This window comes from Chaetomium tenue, assembly GCF_020726465.1.
Source record: "Chaetomium tenue strain MPI-SDFR-AT-0079 chromosome Unknown F5144scaffold_3, whole genome shotgun sequence".
Lineage (NCBI taxonomy): Eukaryota > Fungi > Ascomycota > Sordariomycetes > Sordariales > Chaetomiaceae > Chaetomium > Chaetomium tenue.
The window spans coordinates 4,291,049-4,306,815 of NW_027117331.1; the positions used below are offsets into that span (position 1 = coordinate 4,291,049).

General features: G+C 55.1%; 5 protein-coding genes across 5 annotated transcripts; 3 read left to right on the forward strand and 2 right to left on the reverse strand.

Moving 5' to 3' along the window:
• The first annotated feature begins 2,648 nt into the window (after window positions 1-2,648).
• Window positions 2,649-4,516, forward strand: F5144DRAFT_569812 (uncharacterized protein). The gene is made up of 2 exons (XM_066788724.1): window positions 2,649-3,223; window positions 3,287-4,516. Exons 1-2 carry the CDS (start codon window positions 2,849-2,851, stop codon window positions 4,316-4,318), a joined length of 1,407 nt encoding a protein of 468 aa, XP_066645451.1. The 5' UTR covers window positions 2,649-2,848; the 3' UTR covers window positions 4,319-4,516.
• A 1,025-nt stretch (window positions 4,517-5,541) lies between these two features.
• Window positions 5,542-7,295, forward strand: F5144DRAFT_486376 (uncharacterized protein; the record flags this gene model as incomplete). The annotated part of the gene is made up of 3 exons (XM_066785546.1): window positions 5,542-5,836; window positions 5,909-6,882; window positions 6,936-7,295. The coding sequence occupies 3 exons, from the start codon at window positions 5,542-5,544 to the stop codon at window positions 7,293-7,295; spliced, it is 1,629 nt and encodes a 542-aa protein (XP_066645452.1).
• An 851-nt stretch (window positions 7,296-8,146) lies between these two features.
• On the forward strand, window positions 8,147-9,725 carry F5144DRAFT_486749 (major facilitator superfamily domain-containing protein; the record flags this gene model as incomplete). The annotated part of the gene is made up of 3 exons (XM_066785566.1): window positions 8,147-8,379; window positions 8,434-8,651; window positions 8,755-9,725. The coding sequence occupies 3 exons, from the start codon at window positions 8,147-8,149 to the stop codon at window positions 9,723-9,725; spliced, it is 1,422 nt and encodes a 473-aa protein (XP_066645453.1).
• Window positions 9,726-9,855: 130 nt separating this feature from the next.
• On the reverse strand, window positions 9,856-11,416 carry F5144DRAFT_208023 (chaperonin 10-like protein). The gene is made up of 4 exons (XM_066782991.1): window positions 11,118-11,416; window positions 10,206-11,060; window positions 10,040-10,156; window positions 9,856-9,983 (listed from the first exon to the last, which is right to left on the reverse strand). The coding sequence occupies exons 1-4, from the start codon at window positions 11,253-11,255 to the stop codon at window positions 9,957-9,959; spliced, it is 1,137 nt and encodes a 378-aa protein (XP_066645454.1). The 5' UTR covers window positions 11,256-11,416; the 3' UTR covers window positions 9,856-9,956.
• Window positions 11,417-12,116: 700 nt separating this feature from the next.
• Window positions 12,117-14,802, reverse strand: F5144DRAFT_208057 (uncharacterized protein). The gene is made up of 4 exons (XM_066782992.1): window positions 14,487-14,802; window positions 14,159-14,419; window positions 13,323-14,102; window positions 12,117-13,231 (listed from the first exon to the last, which is right to left on the reverse strand). The coding sequence occupies exons 1-4, from the start codon at window positions 14,502-14,504 to the stop codon at window positions 12,287-12,289; spliced, it is 2,004 nt and encodes a 667-aa protein (XP_066645455.1). The 5' UTR covers window positions 14,505-14,802; the 3' UTR covers window positions 12,117-12,286.
• Between the last annotated feature and the right edge of the window lie 965 nt (window positions 14,803-15,767).

Genomic DNA, 15,767 nt, shown 5'->3' on the forward strand with positions numbered 1-15,767 from the left:
ATAGTACCTAGGCTGATGAAAATCGTGATACTATGTCTACTAACATTTCTACGGCTACCGCAACCGTTGCTATAACTCCTATTGTGTCTCTATCCCCAATCCTTGTTCGGCCATTTAAATTCTACATATAAGGCCGCTGGCGGAAATTCTGGCTTCTTCTCCAGTCGCCAACAACTTGAACGTTCTAGGCAAAAAGCACCACCCAAGCACCTCTGGTGAGACTTTTATAAATGGGCCCAGATCTCAGACATCATATTAAGGGAAATGGGCCGCTGAGGTTGCCGGGACGACTGCCAGAAAAAGTGTAAACAGACACCTGGTACCTAGGTACCCGAGGCTAACGCAGTAGCCAGCCCATCCACCGAAACCATACAAGCAATGCCGGCTCGGTTTCCAGTTATGGAATTGACAGAGTAAGGGCAGCTCAGGTTTTAATATTGTTTACCAAGTCAAGGACCTGGGCTACTGTCCGTACCGTGACTCACGGAGCAAGAGGGTCTTGGTCTGAGTACAAGACATCAACAGCCACCAAAGCGCTTTTATTCATTCCTGAGAAGGGAAATCGTTAAGACGCTCACGCAAATAATGCATTGCACCCACCTCCCTGCATCGTAGGCCTTAGATCTATTATTGTTCTCTCATATTTAGGGGTCGGTGAGCTTGACGGTGTACACGCATCATTGGCTACGAGCACGACGGAGACAAATGCGTATACATGTACGTACCACTAATTTAAGGATTGGAATCCCACAACTTCATGGTTGGATTTCGAGAAAGGATGCAGACCGGGAGACCGACACTGGGTCACTGCTGACGCGGTGCCGAATTCTTGAGGGGCTTCCTCATCAATGACGCAAAGACTGATCCTCCAATCGTTCAGGGGAGCTCTTTTGCCGATCATAAATGCCCGCTGGAGTACGTAGCGTGTGTACATAGCTAGCTACTGTGATTGCGCTGTTCGCCACTTGGTACCTGTTGCGAGGGAAGTACACGGGCGTCTCGCCCGCATCAACTTTGACGATTCGATGTAGCTATACTGACATGGAGCTTTGCCAGGCATTGTACCATCGTGTATATTCAGATCATCGGCTTGAAGTTCAGACCCCTTCCCCGATACTATCCCCACTACCACCGCCACGCCTTGGGGGCGGCCCCAGCCTTCTGCAGGCAGCAGCTCCTGGTGACAGGGACTGGAAAGCTCGAGGCTAGGATTCGGCTACCTCACAGTGCTTCCCCGGATTTACTACCTTTGCGCCGCGTTTATGATATCTATTTTTATACAATGCCCACGTCTTCCCGCATTGTTCACATCCACTTCGACGTTCACTAACATGATGCAGTGATAAGTCCTATCCATGGGATTGAACCTTTCACCAACATTCCGTCCCATCGCTGTCTCCCTGGAACATTGGATATCAGGTGCCAAACCCGGCCGTTGTTTCTTGATCAGTCGCAGATGCACCTATCGCTCGACGAGGAACAAGAAGTGACTATCACAGCCTCTGGGTCCCGTGCCCAAATTTCAGGCGCTCCATTGCATCAAGCTACTGCTGCTGCTCGTCCATCCTTCACGCCAAGATCCGTCCGCGTGCTAAGTCCAGCACCGAGGAACGACTGCCTCATTTGCTACCGAGTATTATGCGGGGAGTAGCGCGCTGTTCTTCTCTTGTCCACGGCCCGTTTCCTAGAGCCAGGGATCTTGGTTGAAGGGGTTATTCGGCAGCAGTGCGGCTCGGGTTGTGACTGGATTCAAAAAAAGAACGAGGGAAAAAAGCTTCAATTGTATTACTCATGGTTCGGAATGCCCTTTCGGTTTCCCCCGACACGCACGTACAGCACCCCTATCACTGAAGGAAGGCCGGTTGTTTGATTGATTTATTTGACAAAAGATCCGTGCATGAGAGGGGAAAACTCGGTTGAGGTGCTGCTGTGGAGTGGAGCTGCCGCGTACTCTTATGCCTTTTATGCGCCAAGTCACCTCTTTCGACTTCACTTTGTTACCAAGCGTGCTATACATGTAGGTACGTAGTCGGGTGATTATTAAATTCCTTCTCAACCAACCATCCGGCACGTTTATTCACTCCGGAAATGTTTGAATCAACTGTGACACGAACGGGTAAAATGCTTCAGGCATGCCGAAGGCCCCTTGCTGACAGTTGGGTTGCCGTGTTGCCGGCCCACCGCCCGTCCATTGGGGGCTGAGTCGTTATCACCATGGGCAAACTTATCCCTTGCCGGCGGCAACTCGATGCTGCTAATTGAAAGTGAGACTCGCAATCCAGGCGGGCCGTCAAGTAGGTACCAATTACGCGTCATGGGTGCTTGGGGACGCGTCGCATCCCAAAGTCTCTGAGCTGTAAACCCATGGGCAATTTTTCAAGTTCGGTAGATGGAGGCATCATCACGGCCAGGCTCGACGATGTTGCATTGGGAGACTGGGTGTGTTGGACAAAACAGCCACAGTGAACGTCGGCGGCGCCGCAGCTCAGACAATGGTTCGGTGGGATTGGCTCTTTCGCCCAGTAGGATGCAAGGGAGTGGGATCGTATCCGTTTCGGGAAGCATCTTGGCAAAATTAGTTCAGGGCGGTGGGTTGGCGGTGGGCTTGCGGTGGGGGCTTACCTGCGTTCGCTGCCTTCTGGAAATGAGAGCGCCCGTCCCGTCTCTTTTGGTCGTTCGCCGCCTCCTTTCAATTCTCCAATTCTTAATTCTCTCCACTCTTTTCTTTTTCATCAGGCGAGGTTTTCGCGCGCCTCCCTGACCACGACGACTGCTGTTTAATATCACATTACACCATGTATCGGTAGCGGACTACTCTCATTTTTTGGCTTCCGGCAATTTTTTTGCCATGTCTTCCAGGGGCTTCAAGATCCCCCTCTCTATGCACTGGGTTGCCGTCTATGCTTTTGCCCTGGTCTCTCTCTTCGGCGTTTACCTCCTTTCCTTCAGCGACATCGGCTACTTCCGCGACGACCACACGCCCGTTGAAGGTTCCCAGAATGTTCCCGTCGCGCAACCACCCCCGGCAGCGGTGCCCTTGAACCCAACATTAAACTCTCCAAACGCCCCATCGACATCGACGACACCCGCGTACGATTCCAACAAAGGCGCGGGGGATCATGTGGAGACCCTGGACCCCCCCCAGCCCGGCCAAGTCAAGATCGTCGGCCTTGTCTTTTTTGGTCGCAGAGACCTGGTCCGCGTGTTGGATTGCTACCTAAAGGTTACCTCGACTCCCATCCCACTCGGAGCGCCGGTCGCGATGGTGTTGGCTAACCCCGTATAGCGCAATCTTAGGATCAACGGCGGCCTCTTAGACGAAGTGGTTTTCGCCATCAATACCGACATCAAAGAAGACCTCGACTATCTCAACAACGAGCTCCTCTCCTTCCCTTACTACCGCAAGTTTCAGGCCAACGAACACGGTTACCTAGGCCAGTGGTTGGCCGTCGACGAGCGCGACACCATCTATGTCAAGATTGACGACGACGTCGTCTTCCTCGAGGATCATACGATAGCCAGTGTCGTCCAGCCCCTCGTCGATAACCCTTCCTACTTCGCCGTCTCGGCCAATGTGATCAACAACCCCGCACTCTCATGGGTGCACTACCATTTAGGCGTTTTCGAGCCCTACTGGCCGGAAATGAAGAAGCCTTGGTCCCCTTCACCGGAGTCCTCCTGGCGCGCTTCCGAGCTCCCGTCGTACAAGGGTCCCGCTGACGGCCCCGACGGCTTCAAGATCGACGGCTCGACCCCAGCTCCCTTTCCCGGTCATCGATGGCTCCCGGTTCGCCACAAGAATAAGGACGAATATGAAGACCCGACAAAATTTCCCGCTGCGACACTCACATATGACGCTCATGGCCCCTCGTTGGACAACTGGGCTACCGCCGCCCAACTCCATTATTCCTTCTTCCAACATCTCGAAAACAACGAAACTTCGCTTTACAAATTTGCGATCTGGGATTATCACTACGCCCGCATCAGTATCAACTTCATCGCTTTCCGCGGAGGTGACATCATGGATGCGTATCCGTTCCCCCATAGCGACGATGAGAAGTTCTTGACGGTGGAACATTCCAAGAAGCTTGGCAAGCACGTCGTCGTGGCGGGTGACGGTCTTGCGGTGCACTATGCGTTCCGCCCACAGCGGAGGGCGCACGACGGACACGGCATCACGGATACCGACATACTGAGGCGATACACGGCATATGCCAAGGAGCTGGTTTGCCCGTTCCCAAAGAGGGAGGTGAAGGCGTCGCCGCTGCTGAGGACAGAACAAAAGAGAAGGAGGAAAGGGCCAGGGAGGGGCAGGTGATGGTGGTATTTCTTTTTCTTTTTTTAGGGATATGATAAACTAATTGGATAACCGTGGAGTCGAAGGTCATGTACAACATGTAGAAAGGAAGATGATGTTCTAGAGCTAACCACATGCCAAGCCGTTGCAACTGCACTAAGTTCTGTTAGGGAGCTGCTCAACTACCTGAGACTATTTTCTGTCCTCCTGACGCTGGCCGATGGACCCTCATTGTTGCCCACTGTTGTCCATCCATACCCCAACATGTGACGCAGCGTCGCTGCACCGACTCTGCCCCGCACAATGCTGACCCCTCCCTTGCCAATCGTTGCCCACTGCTCGCGTGCCCCCCTGCGGCCATCCGCCGTGACCGGGTCACCGGTGCTTCCCCAGATTTTGTTGTTTCACATTCCGAAGCTTTATTTATACAACATTCTTTTCACCGCAACGCCGGCCTCACCTCTCCTCCGGGTTTTTGGATGACCAGAATCCTGGGGATTGGCATTCTCCCTTCCCTTCTCCCATTTTGGTCTCTTTTCCCTCCTTTTTACGAATTCACTAGGTAGCCAACCATGAAACCCCGGTTTTCCGCCTCCCTCGCCCTGGCAGCGGCAACCGCCCTCCTTTACCCTCCCGCTGCCGGCGCGCAAAACAACCGGCAACGTACGTCCTTTTCCCCCAACCCCCAACCAATCACCGCCCCCCCCATACACTGCATATTACCACAACCATCCCATAACCACACACCATCCATTCCACCCCCAACCAAACCAAACTAACCTCCCCCATCCACAGTCCTCCCCCTCGCCATCCCGCCCCTCCCCCTCGGCAGCATCACCCCCACCGGCTGGCTCCTGGGCGAGCTCCAGACCATGGCCGCGGGCCTCGCCGGCCACGAACACGACTTCTACCCCTACGTCGCGGACTCCAAGTGGCTGGGCGGCGGCACCGACTACAGCGTGCTCAACGAGGCGCTGCCGTACTGGTTCAACGGCCTGGTGCCGCTGGCGTATGTTTTGGACGATGAGCGGTTGAAGAGCCAGGTGCATGGGGTGGCGGCGGAGGTGTTGAGGAGGCAGGGGAAGGATGGGTGGATTGGGCCCGAGGGGGAGGGGGTGGATCGGAATTTTTGGGGGAGGACGCCGTTTTTGTTGGGGTTGACGCAGTTGGCGGAGGGGAATGCGACGGGCTGGTATGGGGTGGTGGTGGATGCGGCGGTGAGGTATTTTCGGTTGGCGCATGGGATGTTGAGGAATGATGGGGAGGGGTATACGGAGTGTGAGTGGAATCCGGTGGATTGCTCGTGGGGGCAGGTGAGGGTGCAGGATACGATTTTGGTGGTGCAGTGGTTGTTGGAGCATGCGGAGTTGAAGGAGGAGGATGAGGTGTTGTTGTGGGAGACGATGGATATGCTTTATGAGATGTCCAAGTTTAAGTGGGAGGATTGGTATAATGAGGGGAAGTATGAGAAGGTTATTGCGGACCCGACGACGAATAACCCCTTGTTTCCTTATCTTCATGGGGTGAACGTTGGGCAGGGTAAGTCATTGATATCCCCCTTTATGTGGCTGAATGTGTGTTGACAAAACGCAGGTCTCAAATCGACGGCAGTCATTCGACGGTTCACCCACAGCGAGTCACTCCTTAACACAACCTTCAACGCTGTGGACTGGACCTTCAAGTACAAGGGCGCCGCTTCTGGCACCATCCTCGCCGATGAGATCCAGCGGGACCTTGCGCCTTTCATGGGCTCCGAGTTGTGCACTGCCGTCGAAACAGGCTACTCCCTCGCCTATCTCTATCACGCCTTGGGTACCAACTCCTTTGCTGACCGCGCCGAGCTCGTCATCTTCAACGCCCTTCCTACCATGATAGGCCACGATATGTGGTCGCATCAGTACATGACACGGCCCAACGGACCATGGGCCCTCAACCAAAACCGACTGCCATCGTTATTCACTACTGCCAACGGCGTTGCCACCATCTTTGGCCTGGAGCCACAGTACCCTTGCTGCACCGTCAACTTCCCTCAGGGCTACCCCAAATTCCTGGCCAACAGCTGGGGGAGAGCCGACAGCGGGCTCGTTCACGCCTTGCTGAGTCCATCGAAAGTGGACACGACCATCCCAAAAGTCGGCAGGGTGGTGGTCAAGTGTGAGACGGAGTACCCCTTTTCCAACCGCCTGAGGTACATCGTCGACGCCGAGTCAGACTTTGATCTCTACCTGCGGTTTCCATCGTGGGGCATGCTCTCCAAGTCGTTCTTGTCGCTTGCGGCCGATGGCGCCTCGGTGGAAAGCCTTCCCATGTCGCCGAATGCGGATACCGGGTTGCTTCGCGTGTCGGTACCGAAGGGGCACTCGATGTTGGAGTATTACATTGACTCCGCAGTCCGGGTGGAACAGAGAGAAAGGGCGGATGGCGCCGTGTCGGTTTATGTTGGGAACGTTTTGTATGCCTTGGATGTCGGGGGAAGTGTGACCACCACCCTCCCTCACAGGTATTGGGACGTCCGCGGGAAAGGCACAGATGAGTTCTCGAAGTATGAGAACGTCAAGGACAACTACTACAACTTTACGAAGCCGGTAAGTGGCGAGTCGTTTACCTATCTTTGGGGTCTGCTTACTGATTGTAACAGTGGAACATCGCCATCGACCCTTCAACTCTCGAATATCACCGCGGCGATGCCGACACCGGCATACAACGAGGATTCAGCGCTCTTGAAGCCGACAGGGGACCCACCAACTACCTCACCGTCCAGGGATGCGAAATCGACTGGCCGGTCCGAGAGGGTGTCGCGCCAGATGTGCCCCCAAAGAATCCCACGTGTGTGACCGAGAGGCAGACGTACAGGATGATCCCGTATGGGCTTGCAAAGATTCATATGTCAGAGCTGCCAGTGATCAAGCCTGCGAGGCGGCGGGGCCCTAGAGTGGTATCAGCCAACATGCGGGTTACCGAGGAGCCGGTTGGCTTTGACGGTCTGGATGATCTCTAGAGATTTAGAGGGGGTTCTTCAATCTAGAATTAATATATTTACCATCATAACCTTTATCTCCCTTCGTGGCACAAGAGGGCAGCGATTGCTACGGTGTCCAAGCTCTCGCTATGGGCGGGTAGTGAGACATCTGTCCAATGGGGCCAAGCAAGGTATAGCAGCTAAAGGTCGGACGAGACGCTTCATGACCTACGACCAAGTCGGAATTAGTCTTCCATTCCACAAACCTTCGCTGTCCCACCCTCGGACTTTTAGCGCTCCAACGACGGTGATGCAACGGCACGGCAGGTGGTTATCCACGGATACGACCCTTGAACCGCACCAATACCCCAACTTCAACCTCCTGGCCAGGCTTAATTGCCGGCTTCCAGCGCCCCCGGCCCACTGTTGACGCCGATCCCGCTACTTCCGCTGATCGATGCAACATCTGAGCACCGAAGCTCTGCGGGGAAGCCCTAAGAGGAAGGTAAACTCAACACCAAAGCTTACCTTTCCCAGTTTACCCCGGTCCCTTGGATGAGGTGATTGGTGGAATCCTTCAGAAGCCCCATCACGAATCGACGCAGTCGCCATCCCATACGCAAAGGGTAACCACTGGCAAGGAGCCAAGGTCGCAGCGTCATTGGCATCGTGCGACTCAAACTGCCCAGCCCCCTGGACAGGCACGACAGCCGATCGTCGGTGTGTCCAATGCCCCGAGAAAGCACCGTTATGCGCGGGGAACATGGGCCTTCGGCGAGCAGGTCCCGAGGCAACGGTTTCCCCCAAATATGCATGTCTATCCCTTTTCCCCCGAGAACGTCACAAACTGGGTAGTACATCACTACTGTGGAAAGTGAAACCGCCACACGATGGCGGCGAAAGGATTTTGGAAGAGGCGCTCCCTGCGGGTGCCCGACGACCAGCGGACTAAAGCGGCGGAGCTGACCCTGCGAGAGTCGATATACCCCATCGGCCTGGTCACCATCCTCTTCTTCCTGTGGGGATTCAGTTACGGCCTGCTCGACACCCTCAACAAGCATTTCCAGGAGACGCTCGACATTGACAAGACGCGATCATCCGGGCTACAGGCAGCTTACTTTGGGTGCGTATTCCGTGCTGGAGGGGTCATTAATAACTGCTGACTTCGACCGACCAGCGCATACCCTCTCGCTTCCCTCGGCCACGCAGCATGGATCCTCCGACACTTTGGCTACCGCGCCGTCTTCATCTGGGGCCTGTTTCTGTACGGCCTCGGGGCGCTGCTCGCGATCCCCGCCATCATCAGTAAATCGTTTGCCGGCTTCTGCGTGTGCATCTTCATCATTGGCAACGGGCTGGGCTCGCTTGAGACAGCAGCCAACCCATACATCACCGGTAATTACCACCTCGCCCACCCCCCCCTCTTGCTCACCTTTTACCACCCCAAAATGTCTCAAGCCAATATCCGGAACTAACAAGCGCCCCCCTCCACCCCCAGTCTGCGGCCCCCCCAAATTCTCCGAAATCCGCATCAACATCGCGCAAGCCTTCAACGGCATCGGCACCGTGGTGGCCCCCGTCCTCGGCTCCTACGTCTTCTTCAACTTCGACGACGAGGTGGCCCTGCGCAACGTACAATGGGTCTACCTCGCCATCGCGTGCTTCGTGTACCTCCTGGCCACCGTCTTCTTCTTCTCCACCATCCCCGAGATCACCGACGCCGACATGGCCTTCCAGGCCGCGGAAACCCACGCGGGGGCCCAGGACAAGCCGTTCCGCAAACAGTATAGGTTGTTTCATGCGGCGTTTGCGCAGTTTTGCTATACGGGCGCGCAGGTGGCGATCGCGGGGTATTTCATTAATTACGCGACGGAGACGAGGCCGGATACGGACTCGGCGTTGGCGTCCAAGTTTTTGGCGGGCTCGCAGGCGGGGTTTGCGGTGGGGAGGTTTGGTGGCGCTGCGCTGATGCATTTTGTGAAGCCGCGGAAGGTGTTTTTGGTGTTTATGGCGATGTGTGTGGTGTTTGCGGCGCCGGCGATCACGCAGCGCGGGAATACGGGCATGAGTATGTTGTTTGTGGTGATGCTGTTCGAGTCGATTTGCTTTCCGACCATTGTGGCGTTGGGTATGCGTGGCCTGGGGAGGCATACCAAGCGCGGGTCGGGCTGGATCGTGGGGGGTGTGCTGGGCGGTGCGTGCGTGCCGCCGCTGATGGGCGTGGCTGCTGATCGGCATGGGACGGGGTTCGCGATGGTGGTGCCGACTATGTTCTTTGTGGCGGCCGGGACGTATGCCGTGGCGGTCAACTTTGTGCCGGCGTATCGGGATACTGTTGATGCATTCTCGACTACGGAGGTTGGGTTGCAGGAGCGGGGTGAGGATGTGGTGGTGGGTGAGGGGAGCGGAGGGGATACCAAGGCTGCGAGCGGGGAGAACCCCGATGTGGCCAACGTGGAGAAGGTTTGATGTGTCGTGAGAGATACCTTGTTGGGGCATAGTTGGCGGCTTATGGAATCGTGAATGGCAGTTGCCTTTCCATCAGGATATTCCATAAGACCCAATCGAATACGAATTAACAAAGCGTTGGGAAAGTCACATATTTGATCTATGAATCCGGAACTCCCTGGTGATTTACCGGGGGCATCCAACGTGGACTCCTTGGCCATCCCGCTGCCAACTCCGTGCTCGAGGTGCAACTCAAAACTGAATGATCGGTTTGATGACCTAGGTACACGTGTTAGTCACAACTCGGTGCAAGAAACCCCGAAACCGGCCCTTACCGTTCCGTCTTTCATGTCAGAGACCGCCTTCTCAAAATCGGCAACAGGATAAACCTTGCTGATTTTCTCGATCGGGAACTTGCCCTGCTTGTGAAGGTCGATGAGCTTTGGGATGAACTGTTGGCCGTTAGCATGGGCGGATCCGAGAACATGGTAGAGTTCCAACCTCGGGGGGATGCGAGTCCCCTTCGGAAACGCTGATCCACGTCTTTTTGAACCCAAAGAAAAGCCCAACATCAACGGTGATTTTCTCCTCTCTTGGTGGCGCCCCAACTGACGCCGCTGTTCCACTGTAGGCCAGACAGTCAAGCATCTTCTCGACAACCGAAGACACCCCGGTGGTGTCAACGGCGAAGTCCACCCCCTGCCCCCCAGTCAGCCTCTTGAGCTCGTCAACAACGCTGCCTTGAATCGTTGAAGAGTTTATGGTATCTGTGGCGCCCAGCTCTTTCGCCAGTGCCAGCTTTCTCTCCACGATGTCGATCGCGATGATTTGCTTGACCGGAATGGTTGCGGCAGCCATGATCGCCGCAAACCCGACACTGCCTGCTCCAAACACAGCCACTGTTTGACCCGGCTTGGGCTTGAAGATGTTGAGAATGGTCCCCGCGCCGGTCTGGTACCCGCACCCCATCGGAGAGTAAATACCCATGTCCTGTGGGTGCGGGCATTTGACCAGACAGTTTTCATGTACCGCCGAGAACCGGGAAAACGACGACTGCCCGAAGAACTGGCTTCGAACGGGCCGGCCGTCGGAAAGTTTGGCGGGGGTGCTCCCATCAGGCCGTGTAATACCGGTCAGGTTGAGCGGTACGAACTGGGTGCATCGGCTGAACTGGTCCTCTTGGCAATGAAAGCACCCTGCACAAGCGGCAAAGGAAAGCAATACAGAGTCCCCGACTTGTAGTGATTTGTCCTTGACGCTCGAGCCGATGGCTCGTATAACCCCTGCTCCTTCGTGCCCGGCAATGGCCGGAAACTCCGTAAGAGGACCGAAACCACCCTGTTGGAGGTAGAAGTCCTGGTTTGGCAGCAGTCAGTGAGGGCGGTTGGGAGCATGTGACCCTTGAACACATACGGTGTGGCAGATGCCCGAGTACTTCATCTCGACGAGTACCTCGTCCGGCCTTAAGTCGTGTATGGTAATCGGGGTCATCACAAAGCCGCCTCCGGCTGTGTCAACCACGAGGGCCTCCGTTTGGAGAGGGAATTGCATTTTGGCGGCGAGTATTGAGCTTGTGATGTTGATTGGAGACTTTCCAGTTAGAGCGCCGTGGGAGGAGGAGATCAGTGAGGGGAGCGTCTTGCACCTGATGCTACAGGAGGGAACACTGCAGGAAGAAGTTCTCCGTTGTTATAATTGCTCGGGAACCGTCCTTGTCCGGGTCTTGGCTGTTCCACAGACGCCCCTGAGTCCCTTTGGTTGTATTGCATGGGCCCACACAAACATGCTTGCATCACCTGTGAGCTGTCACGAGTTGAATCGAGATTAGGAAAAGCAGATATGATGCGTTACTATGGCTTGCCGCACGTGTTACGGCCGGTTCCTGTCTGGATGATCAGCTCCTGCGCTTGACCATTCACGCATTGAGGATCTGTACTAAGCCAGTCCGCCTATCTCAAACAACGACGGTTACCGTTTTCCGCCGCTGCCACCAGACTATTGCGAACCAACCATTGAAAAGTTACAATGCCAATTCCGAGACCTGCGAGTATGGGCACTCGGCTACGTGGGGTTCGATAGTGCGATGACAACAGAACAATAACCTCGTCACGTTGCAGTGAATTGTTTGACTGAAACAGCAGATCCCTCAACTCCAAGACCAGATGGAACTTGCGTACAATTGGACAAGCATCAGAAGGCAGCGGTGACTAGCAGCCCATGAGGCGGTATACCCGAAACTAAGGCAACCCTGTTCGGGTTCGTGGACACCGCCTTTACCTATCACACCATGGTCATGCATCTTATACAGTATCAAATTGTGTTGCCGACAGATCTCGGGTCTTACAGCCCAAGCCCTGTCGAGTTTAAACACCAAACAAAGTAAGTGCCATTTAGGAACCGAAACTCGCGTGTCGTCGGTCATTATTTTAGCAATCGGGATCGTGTCACAACGTGAAGGTGTTGGGTGAATCCCGATGCAATTAAGTTCCCTTAAGCATAAGCCAGCGCAAGTTCGTCCCCCGCCTTTTTAATTTAGGGCTATCACGCCACCATCACCGTCCCGCGGTCTTCCGGCGGTGCCCCTAGCTATATGCAAAGGTCCCCACGACAACAACCAGAGCATATAAACAGTAAAGCCCCACCGCTATCGAAATAATTGCCGCAACTCTCAGGACGTGAACATCAGAACCGCTCGTGCCCCACGGCAAAAAGGGGCCAAGAAGCACCATGAAGACGTAACCCGTATGGATGACCGCTACCAGCAACAACATCACCACATGCTTCCCCGGCCTGCTGCCCGGCGCCTGCAACCACTTATCCATCCCCAAGCCGACAAGGAAAGTCGCAAAACACGCCAGCGGCACCGTAACCAGGGAATACACACCCGCAAACTCCGAGAACCAGAACTGCAGCAGGTTAAACTGCGACGCAAGACCCATGCCGTCCCCAAAGTTGAAGACCACCGAAAACAGAATAATGCCGTAGGCAAAGATCACGGCGCATTCACCACCGATGCAGTAGTTTGCCCAGAACGAATCGTAGTAGTTCCGGACCAGCCAGTCGGGGGCCCCGTGGGCGGCTGGATCGTCATGGCCATCCGTCATGTCCAGGCTGTCTCTGGACAGCAGCCGTTTTAGATCAGGCGCAGTCGTGCTGGAGCCGGGGTTGCCCTCAGCAGCCGAGACGGAGACATGATCACCCGTCATATCCGTCATCTCCAGACTATCGACAGACAGCTGCCTTCTCAGAAGCCGCACCCCCCGACCCGAGCTGGTGCTATCCCGGGTGGTGGCCGGCGGTTGGGATGGCACCACCACCACCGCGGCGGCGGCGGCGGCGAGCTTGGGCTTGGTCTCGACGGAGAGTGTCCCCGCAACCCCCAGCACGGGCATCACGAGGAGCAGGACGGGCAGGATTTGGCCGTAGGTCCATTGCGTCTCCTCCTCGAGGATCTGAGTGTCGAGGGTGTTGCGCGAGGAGAGGAGTTTGACGGTGCCCCAGGCGAGGATGCACATGAGCCAGAAGAGCTGGGGGATGGAGGGGGTTGGGCGGGGTTAGCGTGGGGTGGGATCGTTGGTTGGTGGGGGGGATTGGATGGAGTGAGAAAAGGTCGCTTACCTCGGAGAGCATCGACGAGAAGAGGTCGACCTGGAGACGTAGCATGAGGAGGAGGGCGAGGACTGGGCGGGTGACCAGACGGAAGAGCAGCTTTTGTCGGAGGAGGGTTGGCCATGCCGCCTGAGACAAGTCTGGGTCACGGCGCTGGGAACGGGACAGCCAGAGGAGAGTCCGGTGGAGCAACCGGCTGACTGGGCGGGTCAGGAATCGGCTTGCAAGCGCGGAAAGAGGGTTGAAAAGCTTGATGGTTCGTGTGACGAAGGTGAAGATGAGGAGCGTAATTGAGAAGACTGCGCTCTGATATGGGCCGTTGTCTCCAAGGAAGCTCGTCTCAAACGTGCATGGCGACGGGTATATGTTGGAGGAAGACCCGTCGGCGGGACAATATTGAGAGTCCCAAAGGAAGGTAGCGGCTGTAGATCGAAGAAAGCAGGCAGCTGGCAGAGCCTGTAGTTCGCTCCTAGTTAGAGTTCCCTTGCGGTCGTCGCTTGTGATACCCATTGATGACCACCGGAAGTATGCCGTTGGGACAATTGCGGTGATCAACATGGCGAGAAGAATCAACGTCAAGAGGAAACGGATGTTCCTTTGCCATGGTCGGGTCGAGAGGTAGTCTCGGACGGATGTAAGGCTGGACATGTGAGCCACGGTCGAAAACCAGGCGAGATATACCATGATCTGCCAGTGATACGATGAGAGACCGCAGTCCATGACCATGAATCCGCTGATTAAGATGGCTAGCCCGGTGACCATTTGGACGTCACAGAGGTTTAGAATGCTCTATATTTCGGTTAGCCCGGTTGAGCACAGGGTTGGTTTCTTGTCCAAGCCCCCACCTTGCGCATGGCGGTAGAAAAGTCGACGTTGATGGTGTACGCTAACCAGGAATTGGGGGCCAAACGTATAAGTCGACGGATCATACCGCGAGCCCAGCCAAGGAACTTGGCATCGATCGGATTCGACTTGAAGCTTGGCTCAATAAAGTAGCGGGACCATCCAACGTGGACATGTCGAGGCATAGGGTCGTAGGCAATAAGGTAGTTCATGAGCAGGACTAAAAGGACGACATATCCTGTGCCTACAAACCCCACCAAGACCTATGTTGAAGAATCAGCATTGTGCAGTGCGACGGCCTCGACCTAGCAGACGCCGGTGTACGGACACCTGTTCCTGATATGTCATTGTTGGCCTCGAGCTCCCTCGGCTCTAAACTCGTACAGTTCAAGGCTGGACATCGGTTAGCCATTGTAGACTTTGTAGTCTAGGTACGGAGCGCCGTAGCTCGATCTAGGGCAAGTACAGGTAGGATCAGAGCGAGACCATTTTGCACAAAAGGTGCCTGGGATTTGGCAAGAAAATGGTGTGGCGAAGGATTCCGAGGACCCTTGGCGGTCCTTATCGTGTTGCCTACATGCGCCACTCAGCTGGGTGTCTGATGTGACATCAACACCTACCCCTGCCTTGGTCCGGGAAAATGAGCTGCACACCAGTTCCGGATTCTGAAAAGTTGGAAGAGGGGTACATTCCTGTGAGAAGGGAGAACCCCATTTAAACCGGTATCAATTGGTGTATCACGTGTTCATAGATTGCTTGGGGAATGCATTATTCTGGTACAGTCCGAATCAGGTCCCTAGCAAAACGGTTGGGAGAGGTTCAAGCAACGGGATGAACTTATCTGTATCGCCGTATAAATTATAGCATGTATTGTAACTAGGGTCGGCTTCACTGATATAGGAACAACCCACCCTTGTTCGAATGTTCATCTGTAGGTCTCCGCCCCTTCCTTCCTGGCCCGCTGAACGTGGCGCTACACAGCGCAACCTGGTTATACATGAAGCTGGTTTATATAGGTACACAGGAGTTACTGGACGTGGCTACGGACCGTCCCTTCCAACCACCTAGAAGGCAAGCAACGTCATCACTTCAAGTCATCACGTGTATCAGCAGTCTAGAGAAATCCGCGCCGCTATACGCGATCTTTAACCCCTAATGGAGTGTGAAGTGACCGTCTAGACAAGGCCCGTTATAAAAACAAGGCCCGTCAAAAAATAGCGAAGTGTCCAGAGATCATAGTCACTACAGTGACATCCATTTCAAAGCGCGGCCACCTATTCAGCCCTCATGGCCTCCATACTCCGACAGACCACAGGCGGCACCGCGCCTTCAACCGATTGTAAAGGCGACAAGTCTAAAGTAGATGCCGTTGTAGATGACCCCAAGAATGAGGCACCGATGAATTTCTAAGTGGGAACGCCCAGCGGCGGATAGCAGTGTGAGTGAGCGGTTGGACTTTTAGAAACGAGGACATTGACTGAACATTGATACCCCCCGCGAAGGGCGACGTTGTGAATTCGGAAACATGTGTCCTTCGACCGGCTGCTGCTGCCTAAAAGATACCTTAGGTACCTAGGTACCATTCGCATTGCGGTGATTCCTTTTCAGTTA

Bases quoted from the DNA above. Each gene is read 5' to 3' on its own strand.
- F5144DRAFT_569812 (XM_066788724.1), top strand. From the start codon at position 2,849: ATGTCTTCCAGGGGCTTCAAGATCCCCCTCTCTATGCACTGGGTTGCC. The intron at 3,224-3,286 runs GTTACCTCGACT...AACCCCGTATAG, and splicing joins TGTTGGATTGCTACCTAAAG to CGCAATCTTAGGATCAACGG.
- F5144DRAFT_208023 (XM_066782991.1), bottom strand. From the start codon at position 11,255: ATGCAATTCCCTCTCCAAACGGAGGCCCTCGTGGTTGACACAGCCGGA. The intron at 10,157-10,205 runs GTTGGAACTCTA...AACGGCCAACAG, and splicing joins GGGACTCGCATCCCCCCGAG to TTCATCCCAAAGCTCATCGA. The intron at 9,984-10,039 runs GTAAGGGCCGGT...ACGTGTACCTAG, and splicing joins CTGACATGAAAGACGGAACG to GTCATCAAACCGATCATTCA.
- F5144DRAFT_208057 (XM_066782992.1), bottom strand. The intron at 14,103-14,158 runs GTGGGGGCTTGG...ACCGAAATATAG, and splicing joins TTTCTACCGCCATGCGCAAG to AGCATTCTAAACCTCTGTGA. The intron at 13,232-13,322 runs GTAAGCGACCTT...TCCATCCCCCAG, and splicing joins TCTCGTCGATGCTCTCCGAG to CTCTTCTGGCTCATGTGCAT.